Source organism: Nerophis lumbriciformis, linkage group LG27, assembly GCF_033978685.3.
Source record: "Nerophis lumbriciformis linkage group LG27, RoL_Nlum_v2.1, whole genome shotgun sequence".
Classification (NCBI taxonomy): Eukaryota; Metazoa; Chordata; class Actinopteri; order Syngnathiformes; family Syngnathidae; genus Nerophis; species Nerophis lumbriciformis.
Window position 1 is genome coordinate 31,833,157 of NC_084574.2, and position 12,911 is coordinate 31,846,067.

Below are 12,911 nucleotides of genomic sequence, written 5' to 3' on the forward strand. Positions count from 1 at the left end.
ATATATATATATATATATATATATATATATATATATATATATATATATGAAATACTTGACTTGGTGAATTCTAGCTGTAAATATACTCCTCCCTTTTTAGCCACGCCCCCCTCCCACCCCGACCACGCCCACCCCCACCCCCTCCCCCCACCTCCTGAAATCGGAGGTCTCAAGGTTGGCAAGTATGAGATAAGATGAATATATCTGTGGCGGCATAGGAGAAGGTTATGTAAAAGTTTCCTTTTTGCATTTCATCGGACATAACTGTGGTGCGTTCAAAGACCCTCTATTAAATTTTGAAACAGATCTGTCAGGTAGTGCAGGTGACGAACCCCAAGATGCAGAGATGGCAGGTGTGATGGAGGAAAACATGATTTTAATGTCCAATGGAATCAGGCAGGGAACCAGGATAACAGGAACACAGGAGACATCAAACAGGAACCAGGAAACAGGATACAGGAGAATTTGAGACAGGAAACAGCTAACATCTAACAATACTCAAGCAGTGACTTAAGACGAGGCAGGCATAAATAGTAGCCGGCTGATTGACACCAGGTGTGTCCTGGCTGCCAATCAGCCGCAGGGGAGGGGAAACAGTGCTCAGACTAAAATGTGTGACGTGGTCACGGAAAAACACCAACATAACAGGGAGAGTCACCAAAATAAAAGCGCAGGACAGGAACTAACCCAAAACACCAACAAAAAGGGTATGGCTTGGCGTAAACAGCCGTGACAGGATCACTAGATTTAAATAACAGGGGGAGACTGAACTACATGGAGATGCACTAATAATATATTTAGACTAATATTGAGGTATTATAATGATTCGTAGTATCCACTGGTGATAATCCTACCTCTTTGCTTCTCGCGGACTGACGTCATGCATGCGACAAGTCACATTTTCAGCATGAGGACCAGTCCAGTGTTGCCAACTTGACGACTTTCTTGCCAAATCTGGTAACTTTCCAGCTCTTCAAACTACTTTTTTTCAGGTGTTTTAGAGACATGAAAGCACATATCACTCTGCAGTGAATGTCTTCAATGAGTGGCAATGTCTACTGTCTACTATAACTGTTACGTATGATGGGGGGGTAAAGGAGACGACACAACGGCAGGGATCATGTCAATAGGTTTATTGAACCTGATAATGGGGTGTGTATGCTACTCTAAGTAAATGGTGTAAGACGATGTGTAAAATTAAGAGTGTAAATGTTACCAGAGTTTGTTGTAAGTGCGTGTTGGATGAATCCTTCGTCAAACCAAAGGGGCAAGGCGAGAAGGCAGTCCGTGGGCAAGCAAGCGGTCGGGGGCCAGAGAGAAGCAACGAGGTCTGTGTCCAAGCAGGGGTCAAGGATCAAGAGAGGCAGTCCGGAATCCAGAGGGAAGTTGATGCATACAGCTCGATCACGGGAAACAGGGGAAGCACTGCGGGGAACACAGAGGACATAAGTCACGGGAACAGGGAAGGCACAGAGAGAGGGCAAGTTTGCAGGAGGGAAGCCAGAGACGGGATGCTTTACTATGAGGGTGAACTACGTTCCGGTACTGGATCTTCAGGTCCGCTGGTCTTTATGCTGTCTGTCTTCATCAGACCCATGTGCACAGATTGCAGATTGCCTGCAGCCTTGCAGGCGCATGGCCGCGATGCAGGTCGACCGAGCAGGGGCGTGTCCCAGAGCGCTTCTAGCGGAGGTGCGGGCAGAGCTTGCCACAGATGACATGCGGCTTTGCGCATGCGCCGTGACAAAAACCCCGTAACCAACCTTTGGCACAAGTAGATGGCAGTCCAGTGGGTAACACTGAACTGAGGCTTTAGTTAATGCATGGTGCTCCAGAAAGCAGTAATGAATATATGACATTCTCCAGAAAAAAATTTTTTTTCAAGAAACAGATGGCTCAATTGTATGTGAAGAAGCCTCATTCCCCTGTACCATCATGTTCAATTGGTCCATTCTCTTGTAGCTGTAGTATCACACACACATACCGTGCAAACTTTTTCCTTTGATCTGTTCACAAAGGCCTTCGAGGACGCCAGACCTGTAGTTCGATGGTTCAACAAACAGCGGAAGACTGGCGGAGGTTACGGATCAACTCAGGTGAGTGAGATACAGCTTGATCGTATGACTATACCTGGTCATGTCATCTACGCTTGGCTTAGTATTTTTGTGTTTTTCGTTTTTCGCTCTTATCTAGGCCACTATCATGGTATATCAAGCTATCGCTGAATACTGGACCAACGCTAAAGAGCCAGATTATGATCTGAAAGTGGACATCGAGCTGCCGGGCAGATCAAAGCCTATCAAATACAGCATCAACAACGAAAACCACTATACCACAAGAACATCTGATGTGAGAATGCATAATGTCTTAATAATGTATGATATCTGCAGTCGTCCATATGTTTTTCTAATATATATGCTGTTTTCTGCCTTTTTAACACACAGATGAAGCAGATTAACCAGGATGTGAAAGTAAAGGCAGAAGGTACCGGGGAAGCAACTCTTACAGTAAGTTATTACCTCAACCAGGAGGTTATGTACAGTATTTGCCAGTGTTTGTCTTTCTGTTTGTTAGTTAGCAACTTAAAACGTATGGGTGGGTTCTGATGAATCTTTCAGGAAATGTCAGAAATGGGACAAAGAACAAGTGATTAGATTTCGGGTTAGGGTACTGATCACCACCCGGATTTAGCCTTTTTTTAAAAGGATTCTTTATTCTCAATATAGGCATAGACAGTGTTCTATATGTACAGTCGTCCCTAGTTTGTCACGGTTATTTGGTACATGACTTTGATAAACACATGTCTGCAAAACAGGACCATTATTAATTACCGTATTTTTCAGAGTATAAGTCGCACCGGAGTATAAGTCGCACCTGCCGAAAATGCATAATAAAGAAGGGAAAAAACATATATAAGTCGCACTGGAGACCGGCCAAACTATGAAAAAAAAACTGCGACTTATAGTCCGAAAAATACGGTAATCTAATACTTTCACAGTTACAATATAAGAAAACTGTTTATGACCTTCTAAATATTTTTTTGATATTATTAGAGCCATCTAAACATTAAAATAACACCCATATAGACACCTTTGCACTTGTTTAATATAGTAGCCTTGAGGTTGTTCTACTGTAGTTACAGCACTCACCGGTAGCCCAAAGGATCCTCTAAGTGTCATTCCTCTGGCCGTCGTCCGGTCACTACAACACGTCCAACAGCGTGGAAATTCTTTGTCGCATCCTGGGTAATTACTTTAGTTACCATATTTTCCGGACTATACGGCGCTACTTTTTTACAAAGCGTTGAACCCTGCGGTTTATCCAAAGGTGCAGGTATTCTATGGATATTTCTTCGCCAACGGCTAAATTATAGAATGGATTAGGCAAAAAAATCGAACAATGTACTACAATGATCCACTTCAAGAATCTGCACTGTAAAAAATTCCAAGCAATTGTTAAATAGCAACAGTAAAACACCGTAAAATCATAAACAATAGTAAATGCAGCGGATTCCTGCAAACCAAGAAACAGTAGATAACCTGAATTACTAGGGTTAAAGTACATAGAAAACACATGACTTTACTGTGAAAATAATGAAAGATTGCACAATGCATTTGCAAATATGTAATGTCACAAGCATGCAAATACTATAAAATTCACGGCGTTATTCTGTCTAATTTAAGATTTTGCGGATTGTACATTTAAATTTACAACATACAGCACCTTATTTGTTTTAGGGGTTTGTGTTAAAGCATTAGCCTAGTTTACTTTTGGCCAACAACATGTTTTTTTGTATTTTTGTGGCAAGTGGTTTCAGACATTGAGGGGTTATGTATATGTGCTTCATAGCAAACTGCATTGAAATGAACCACGCTGTGTGTTTAAGTGTGTTGGAACTGGTTGCAAGCAGCTATTTAACAGATATGGAGCATTTAAGGCTAATTTTTTAATAGCTCACTTGAAGGGACTTGTTGCGGAAGGCCATGTTGTGAGTTGTCCAGTGAAAGGTTGTACAAATAATTTCAAGTTAAAATCCTCATGTACCACTCACATGTCTCAGAAACACAGGCATTCTGCAGATACTAGTATTGGTGACAGTGTGGAGCAGTGGATAACACTCAGCCTCATAGTGAGAAGGTCCTGGGTTCGATTCCCAGTAAAGGAGCCGTTCTGTGTCGACTTAGCATGTTCTCCCTATGACTGCGTGGGTTCTTTCTGGGTACCCCGGCTTCCTCTCACCTCCAAAGACATGCATCTCGGGACAGGCTGATTGGCAACACTAAAATTGGTTTGAATGTGTTTTATGGTGAATTCCTGGCAACCACAGGTGCCAGTATTTTGTCGTGAATTCTATTGTTTTTCTGTTAACATGTTAACAATATATCAGTTTTTTTCACAGTATTTTACCGTAAGCAAAACCAGTTATCAACTGTAAAATTTACGGATTCAACATCAACACACCGTAACATCCTATACATCGTGACTGTATTTTTTACGGTGAATTCCAGGCAACCACAGGTATTTTACCATAAATTGTGCAGATTTTTTGTGTGTCCAAACTCAAAGTTTTCACAAATTACAAGGAAGAAGAATCCTGATTAACATATTTAACCTTATTATTAAAATGAGAAACTCTTATTAATCTGAAAAAGGATAATAAAAGACATCAATACATTTTCTGTTTTGTTTGATCAGCTGTTTTACTGCAATTTGAGATTGTCACGGTGAAGATAGAGTAGCGCCAAAACTAGCCACCTGTTAGCGTTGTTCACCCTTAACCCGGAAACGATTGGTTCCACAATATATTATTGGAAAATAGGTCAAATAATGCACCTTATTACATAAATACGTACATAACATTTCATTTAACACTTAATTTATTCTTAAAAAGTAGTTTTTTAAGTTGTGTTTTAAGGATTTATTTTATATATTTAATTGTTTTTTTTTTCCAAATCTGTGACGTAGTGAGACCACGATATTTGGATGTAGCGAGGGATGACTGTATAGTTCAAATTAAATCAAAGTAAATGAAAAAACTCATTGGATCATGCCTCAAGTAACCAGTATCCTTTTCGAATGATGCAAACAATGTCAACATATGTGTTAATAATTGAGTTATTAATAACTCTTAAACTAGTTCTTGTAGGCTTTCACTACTCTCTTTTGTCATTTCAAGCCAGGACACACCCATGTAACAAATACTTATTCAATATATTTACTACCCTAAGGTTTTTAGGGGAAAAAATGGCTTTAGGTCATGCAATAATATGGTGTGCTGTTGTCAATTGTGACAGATGGTGTCGTTGTATTATGCCCTGCCTTCCCAAAAAGAAAGTGACTGTCAGAAGTTCGACTTATCCGTGAAGTTGATCCCAGGTAATTTGATTAACTGAAGAATATATTTGCCGACGAATGCAGGTGTTTGCATGTAAACATTTATTTTTGTTAAAACAGATATCAAGGATCAGAAGGAATTCAAGCTCCAAATTGAGGTTATGTAAGTACAATCGATAACTGGAAACATTGCAAGTTTGATTCTGTCTCCCCCTCTATCTTATTCAAGTTTTTTTGTGCAATATACTGAATTCACAGTTGCTTCTGATGCTGTTATTTGCATGTGAATGATCTGGTTACCTTGCTTCTGTGGCACCATAAGCCAGCTGGTTGGAATTGGGGGTTAAATCACCAAAAATGATTCCCGGGTGCGACCAATGCTACTGCCCACTGCTCCCCTCACCTCCCAGGGTGTGATCAAGGGTGATGGGTCAAATGCAGAGAATAATTTCGCCACACCTAGTGTGTGTGTGACAATCATTGGTACTTTAACTTTATCATCCTGAGAATGAAGCAACAAATGATAACAAAGATAATATTGAAATGCAACCCATTAACTGTACCATATTTGGCATTATCATAATGCCATTTGTCAAAGCTATCAAGACTGAGATACACTTGTTTGCTTTTGTTTTTGGCCTGTCATAACGTTTTAGCATTCGAACAGACATTATTGTGTGATTTTGTATTAGTGTTCCTGAAAAAAGGGACCCATACTGCATATTTATAGCTAAGTATATATACGTTAGGTCAGGAAAAAACACAAGAGGCTATATCATCCCTTTTGCAGGGTTCCCTGCTCGTCAGGGGATTTTATATATATATATATATATATATATATATATATATATATATATATATATATATATATATATATATATATATATATTTATATATATATATATTTTTTATTTTTTTTTTACATACAGTATAGGCCAAAGGTTTGGACACACCTTCTCATTCAATGTGTTTTCTTTATTTTCATGACTACCGTATTTTTCGGAGTATAAGTCGCACCGGAGTATAAGTCGCACCTGCTGAAAATGCATAATAAAGAAGGAAAAAAAAACCATATATAAGTCGCATTGGAGCCCGGCCAAACTATGAAAAAAACTGCGACTTATAGTCCGAAAAATACGGTATTTACATTGTAGATTGTCACTGAAGGCATCAAAACTATGAATGAACACCTGTGGAGTTATGTACTTAATAAAAAAGGTGAAATAACTGAAAACTTGTTTTATATTCCAGTTTCTTCAAAATAGGCACCCTTTGCTCTGATTACTTTTTCGCACACTCTTGGCATTCTCTCAATGAGCTTAAAAAGGTAGTCACCTGAAATGGTGTTCACTTCACAGGTGTGCTTGAAGCTCATCGAGAGAATGCCAAGAGTGTGCAAAGCAGTAATCAGAGCATAGGTGGCTATTTTAAAGAAACTAGAATATAAAACATGTTTTCAGTTATTCCACCTTTTTTTGTTAAGTACATAACTCCACATGTGTTCATTCATAGTTTTGATGCCTTCAGTGACAATCTACAATGTAAATAGTCATGAAAATAAAGAAAACGCATTGAATGAGAAGGTGTGTCCAAACTTTTGGCCTGTACTGTATATATTTACAGTGTGTATATACAACGTGCATTGAGGTTTTTTAGAGCACTTTATAGGCAGAATAGAGCGAATCCCGTTACCTTCATTGTAAGCTGACTCTTTCTAGCGTTTATTTACGAGTTAGAATGCATTAAAAAAATAAAAACATGTGTTCTTGTTTTACATAAGGACTCTAAATGGTAGAAAAAAATTAAAATACAGAATACTGCAGAGTTTTTTCTTTAAGTACACATGTTTGTGAAACCGTGACGGGTCAGGATGGGCTGCGAAGGGCGGAGTGATGAGTTTGATTATATATATATATATATATATATATATATATATATATATACACACACAGAAAAACACAGAGGCTATATCATACCTACAAGCCTATTTCACAGGTTTCCCTGCTCGTCGGGATTTTATTCAATAAAATACAGTCAGGGGATTTTATTTTTATTCAGGGAAACCTGCAAAACAGGCTTGTAGGGATGATATAGCCTCTGTGTTTTTCTGACCTAACGTATATTCCGCTCTACCCCGGTATTGAGCACTGTGTAACGGATAAACTAAAGAAACCTCACACATACACACACATACACACTGGCCCCCAGACACATGTAGCCCCCGAGTCAAAATAATTGTGCAGGTCTGATTCAGAGTGTGGTTTGTCTGGTTAGCTTTGGCTCTAAAAATATAAACTGTAAAAGCAGCAAATTACCATTTTAGAAAGGGAGAAAACCCGCCAAAAATACTTGACATGATTTCCTGAGTGTTCATTGAAATGCAAACAATATGTTTGGTGTCTGGGCAGGTATAAGAACAAAGACCATGATGCAACAATGACGGTCTTGGACATTGGCATGTTGACTGGTTTCACTTTCAACACCAAAGACCTGGAGTCTGTAAGAGCCCTCAACCACATACATACACTCATGTTTTACATTGTTCATAATTTCAAGAACATGTCTAATGGTGTGTTGTGTTTCTATAGTTGTCCACAGGACGTGCCCGCAACGTTGCAAAATATGACGTGAACTCACCCCTCTCAAAGACAAGCTCGCTCATCATCTACCTGGACAAAGTAAGACATCTCTTCATCTTGCTGACATCTCCAATTTGTCCTTTTCATCATCTGCCATTAAGAGCTGCCTCACTCTTGTGTCACATTATGTGTGCAGGTTTCTCACACCCGTATGGAGGAAATTAGCTTCAGGATCCACCAGGACTTTAAAGTCGGCATTTTACAGCCAGCCGCAGTGTCTGTCTACGAATACTACGACCGTAAGTCATAAGTCGCATCTAGACATTTCTACACATGGGCTTGATCTACTAAAAGTTTATGTGTATTAAAACACGTGCAAACTTCACGCAAAGCTGATCCACTAAACTTGTGCATAGAAGATTGCTTCTCAATCAAAATAGCGAGAAAGTAAATTTAGTGTGTCTGTCTTTATGTACATGCAGACTATATGCTGAATAATAAAATGCCCAGAATAGTAGAAGAAGCGATGCACTGCAATGCGATTAATCAAGGCTGGAACTGTTTTGCGGCCACTGTTTTTCACATTTAGAATGCACGTGCAAACTGGCACAGTTACGCACAAACGGCTGCACTATAGTCTTTTAGATTTTTTTATCTTTGTTGGTTTCATTTGACAATGCACATTAATGAACATACAAATGTATATGTGCCAGATTGTAGCTAAAGGCTCATTTCCATCTGTAGTCCCTGGCAGGTGGATGGTACGTACAATATATATACATATATATATATATATATATATAAAGGTTTATTTGAAATAGGGACAGATACAGAAACATAGACATCTGAAACAGTCATCCAATGTATGCATCATAGTGTTTGTAGTCAAAGCTAATGTACAATACTTGTCCCCAACAACAACAACAACAACAACAACACAGATCTAACATCATTAAAATAGGAAAATAAAAAATAGGATAAGGCAAAGATGAGTCGATAATAATGATAATAGAAATAATACAGACAAAGTGCAAACTAGATAAAAGCCAATAATAATAATAACATAGACAAAGTGCAGACTAGATAAAAACCAATTAGTAAAAATTAGTAAAAACTAAACATGGGAACACGATTGTTGCTCAACTAGCCACAATTGTGTTTGTTTTTTGAAAGTGACAAGTGCAGGTATACTTTTCAAAGTGTCAGGTAGAGCGTTCCATAGTTGTGGTACTTTTTATTGAAAAGGCAGTCTGGGCAAAAGATGTTCTACGGAATGGAACGCAACAGTTGCCTTTTGACATTGCTCGGGTGGTAGATAAAGTCTGTAAAAAACAAAACATGTCGATAAACACCAGCATCAGACGTCATAAACAGCCCAGTAAAATACGTAGACTCCAATATAACAATAAAGAAGGTGATCGCTGCAATATAACAGACGTTGGAGAGAGAGAATCTTCCATGCTTGTGTGGACATATTTCTGTATAGAATTTAAAAAAAAATAGACATATCGTGTGTCCAGCAGTCCGTGTTTTAAACTAATGAATACCTTCAGGGCTAATTTGGAGACAGGCAATTTTTAATGGTGTTTAGTTTTTTTTATATAGGAAATATATTATTACCTTCTCTAATATTTTTAAAAAAATTTTTTGCAACATCTGGATAATTCCAGTTATTGTCTGTGTTGTACCGGTTTCCCGGTGTGCATATTTAGCGTGCTAAGTAAAAAATAAGTTATCTTGTCAGAAAAGGTGGCACAGATTGTAGTACCGGATGTGCAGGAAATGGAGACAGCTGTGTACTACACCAAAAATTCTTCATTTTAATTTGGCGGTGTGCACCAATTGTGCACGCAGTCATAGTAGATAACCCGCTACACACCCACTAATTTTACACGCCATTTTATGCTTTGCACTCGATATCTAGCACTCGTTATTTGGATCTTAGTAGATCAGGCCCTTACTGTTCCCTCTCATCTGAAATAGATTTTGAGTTTGGTGTAGAAAAACCCCACTAAACTCTCAGAACTTTGTCTGTCAGAGTCATTCACGGATAATCACACATGAATAATTGCTGTGTATTTCAGTAAAACCAACACAATGTATTTGTCTTATTGTAGAGACACAGTGTGTGAAATTCTACCATCCGGAGAGGAAAGCTGGTCAGTTGCTAAAGTTGTGCAGAAATGATGAATGCACGTGTGCTGAAGGTAAGCTTGAAAGATAACTTACGGTTGACTGTGACTGATTTCTTTAAAGGGAACCTATTTTGCAAAACCAACTTTTCCTACTTATTGGTACCTGTTTTTGTGTATTTGGAATCTGCATAAGTCCCGAAAATTTGAAATCAAACCATGGAGGCATAACGGAGATATTTATAAAACAATCTTGCCTTCCTTCATACTTCCTCCAAGCGAACCATTTGGAATTTGTACAACTTGTGACGTCAGCGGAAATCTCCATATATGGTAAAGGTTTACCCGAAGAGCTTTGCACGAGTCCTCCATTGCAGCCCAACATTGTAGTCAACTTCCTTCTGTTCTCTATCCTCTTGTTGTGGGGAAGACTGACTCGTACATGCACATGCATCCTCTGTTGTTGCCATTTCTTACTTTCCTTAATACAAAGTAGCTAAATAGTATAGTTTTAACTTATATGAGTCAGTAGACTCAATATGGAAGTGCTAAAAACTACAAGGTGGCTGGTGGGGTGAAGACACAGTCGAAGTGGAGGCACGTTATTAAGACTGCCCACAAAACGCCGCATCCTGAAAAGATGGTCAGAAGGCGGTTTGAAAATGGTCTGTAAAGCATAACAAACGAAGGGAAAGCATATACTTTACATCAGGGCTATCCAATGGGTGGCCTGCGGAATGAAACCATACCGGCCCCCGAGTTCATTTCGAAACTTGGAAAACAAACATGTTTAAAGCAGGTTCCTAAAAACACTAGAGGGCTCCTGGAACTTAGAACGATGAAAGAAAATGATAGCTTGTTAACGGTTTGCAAAAAAAAAAAAATTGAATTTACGATAAAATACTGGCAGCTGTGGTTGCCAGGAATTCACCGTAAGACAAATTAGGGCCAATTTTTGTGTTGCCAATCAGCCTATCCCCAGGTGCATGTGTTTGGAGGTGGGAGTACCCGGAGAGAACCCACACAGTCACAAGGAGAACATGTAAACTCCACACACTAAGACCCCTAGCCTGGGAATCAAACTCACGTTCTCACTGTGAGGCACAAATGCTAACCACTGCGCCAATACTAGTATCTGCAAAATGCCTGTATTTCCGAGACATGTGAGCGGCACATGAGGATTTTAACTTGAAATTATTTGTACAACCTTTCACTGGACAACTCACAACACAGCCTTCCGCACCATGTTGCTTTAGGTGAGCTGTTAAAAATGAGCCTTAACTGCTCCATATCTGTTAAATAGCTGCTTGCCACCAGTTCCAACACACAGCGTGGTTAAATTTCCATGCAGTTTGCAATGAAGCACATAGCCATAACCCCTCAATGTCTGGAAACCACTTGCCACAAAAATACAAGAAAACATGTTGTTCGTCAAAAGTTAACTCGGCTACTGCTTTAACACAAACCCCTAAAACAATTAAGGTATGCTGTAAAATTAAATGTACAATCTGCAAAATCTTTAATTTAGACAGAATAATACCGTACATTTTAGAGTATTTGCATGCTTGTGACATTACATATTTGCAAATGCATTGTATAATCTTTCATTATTTTCACAGTAAAGTCATGTGTTTTCTACGTACTTTAACCATAGTAATTTATGTTATCTACTGTGTTTTGGTTTGCAGGAATCCACTGCATTTACTACTATCTTTTACTGTTCCTATATAACAATTGCTTGCCGTAGTTTTTACAGTCATGTTTTACAGCGTGGACCAAACAAAATCCCAAAATGTATTTTCCAACAGAAACAACAACACATTTTTATATACAGCACATTTTAATCTTATATTCTCTCCGCAACTAGAGAACTGCAGTCTTCAGAAGAAGGGCCAAATCAGCAACGACTTGCGCACAGAGAAGTCTTGTGAGAGTACACCGACGAGCAAGATAGACTTTGGTAAGTGTAAATACTGACCTGGTGTGACCTCCTTTTTTTGTGTTTTTTTTTTTTTATCTTAAGTTAATATGCTCTAATCACTGTCTATACAGGTTGATCATTAAGATTATAACAAAAAAGAGAGTAATTCACTATCATAAAAATATTATTAAATACTTTTTGATGTCATTTATTTGCTTTGAGAAAATAAATTGAGTTTTTTACTTTCCTGTATTTGTATGTGAAGCAGCGCTATCTATCTACAATATACAATGACCTCTGTTTTGTCTGAAAGTCCACTTTCAAGAAGTAATTTATATTGGATGTATGACCCTACTATAATTGTACGGTATACCGGTATAAGTATAGTACCGCGATACTAATGAATCATATTCGGTACTATACCGCCTCTGAAAAGTAGAGGTCCCCCCCTTACAAGTATCATCCCTGCAGGACGAGGAATAGCTAAACATGCTTCACTACACACCGTAGCTCACCGGCGTCAAAATGTAAACAAACGCCATTGGTGGATCTACACCTGACATCCACTGTAATGATACCAAGTACAGTAGCGTACGTAGTCGATACTACTATGATTACGTCAATATTTTTTGTCATCACAACATCTTCTTCCGTTTTTTTAAAATGTATATTATGTTTATAAACTCAGGAAATATGTCCCTGGACACATGAGAACTTTGAATATGACCGATGTACGATCCTGTAACTACTTGGTATCAGATCGACACCTAAATTTGTGGTATCATCCAAAACTAATGTAAAGTATCAAACAACAGAAGAATAAGTGATTATTACATTTTAACAGAAGTGTAGATAGAACATGTTGGAAGAGAAAGTAAGCAGATATTAACAGTAAATGAACAAGTAGATTGATAATTTATTTTCTACCACTTGTAATTTTGACAA

General features: G+C 38.4%; 1 protein-coding gene across 1 annotated transcript in view; it reads left to right on the forward strand.

Annotated features, from left to right (window-relative positions):
• Positions 1-12,911, forward strand: part of LOC133624502 (complement C3-like) — an 87,737-nt gene that overhangs the window by 63,650 nt on the left and 11,176 nt on the right. The window contains exons 31-40 of the mRNA XM_061988109.2: positions 2,019-2,096; positions 2,194-2,349; positions 2,445-2,507; positions 5,295-5,376; positions 5,455-5,497; positions 7,743-7,833; positions 7,923-8,012; positions 8,110-8,212; positions 10,031-10,120; positions 11,913-12,005. Coding sequence (XP_061844093.2) covers positions 2,019-2,096; positions 2,194-2,349; positions 2,445-2,507; positions 5,295-5,376; positions 5,455-5,497; positions 7,743-7,833; positions 7,923-8,012; positions 8,110-8,212; positions 10,031-10,120; positions 11,913-12,005 — 889 coding nt within the window. The remainder of the gene's footprint in view (positions 1-2,018; positions 2,097-2,193; positions 2,350-2,444; positions 2,508-5,294; positions 5,377-5,454; positions 5,498-7,742; positions 7,834-7,922; positions 8,013-8,109; positions 8,213-10,030; positions 10,121-11,912; positions 12,006-12,911) is intronic.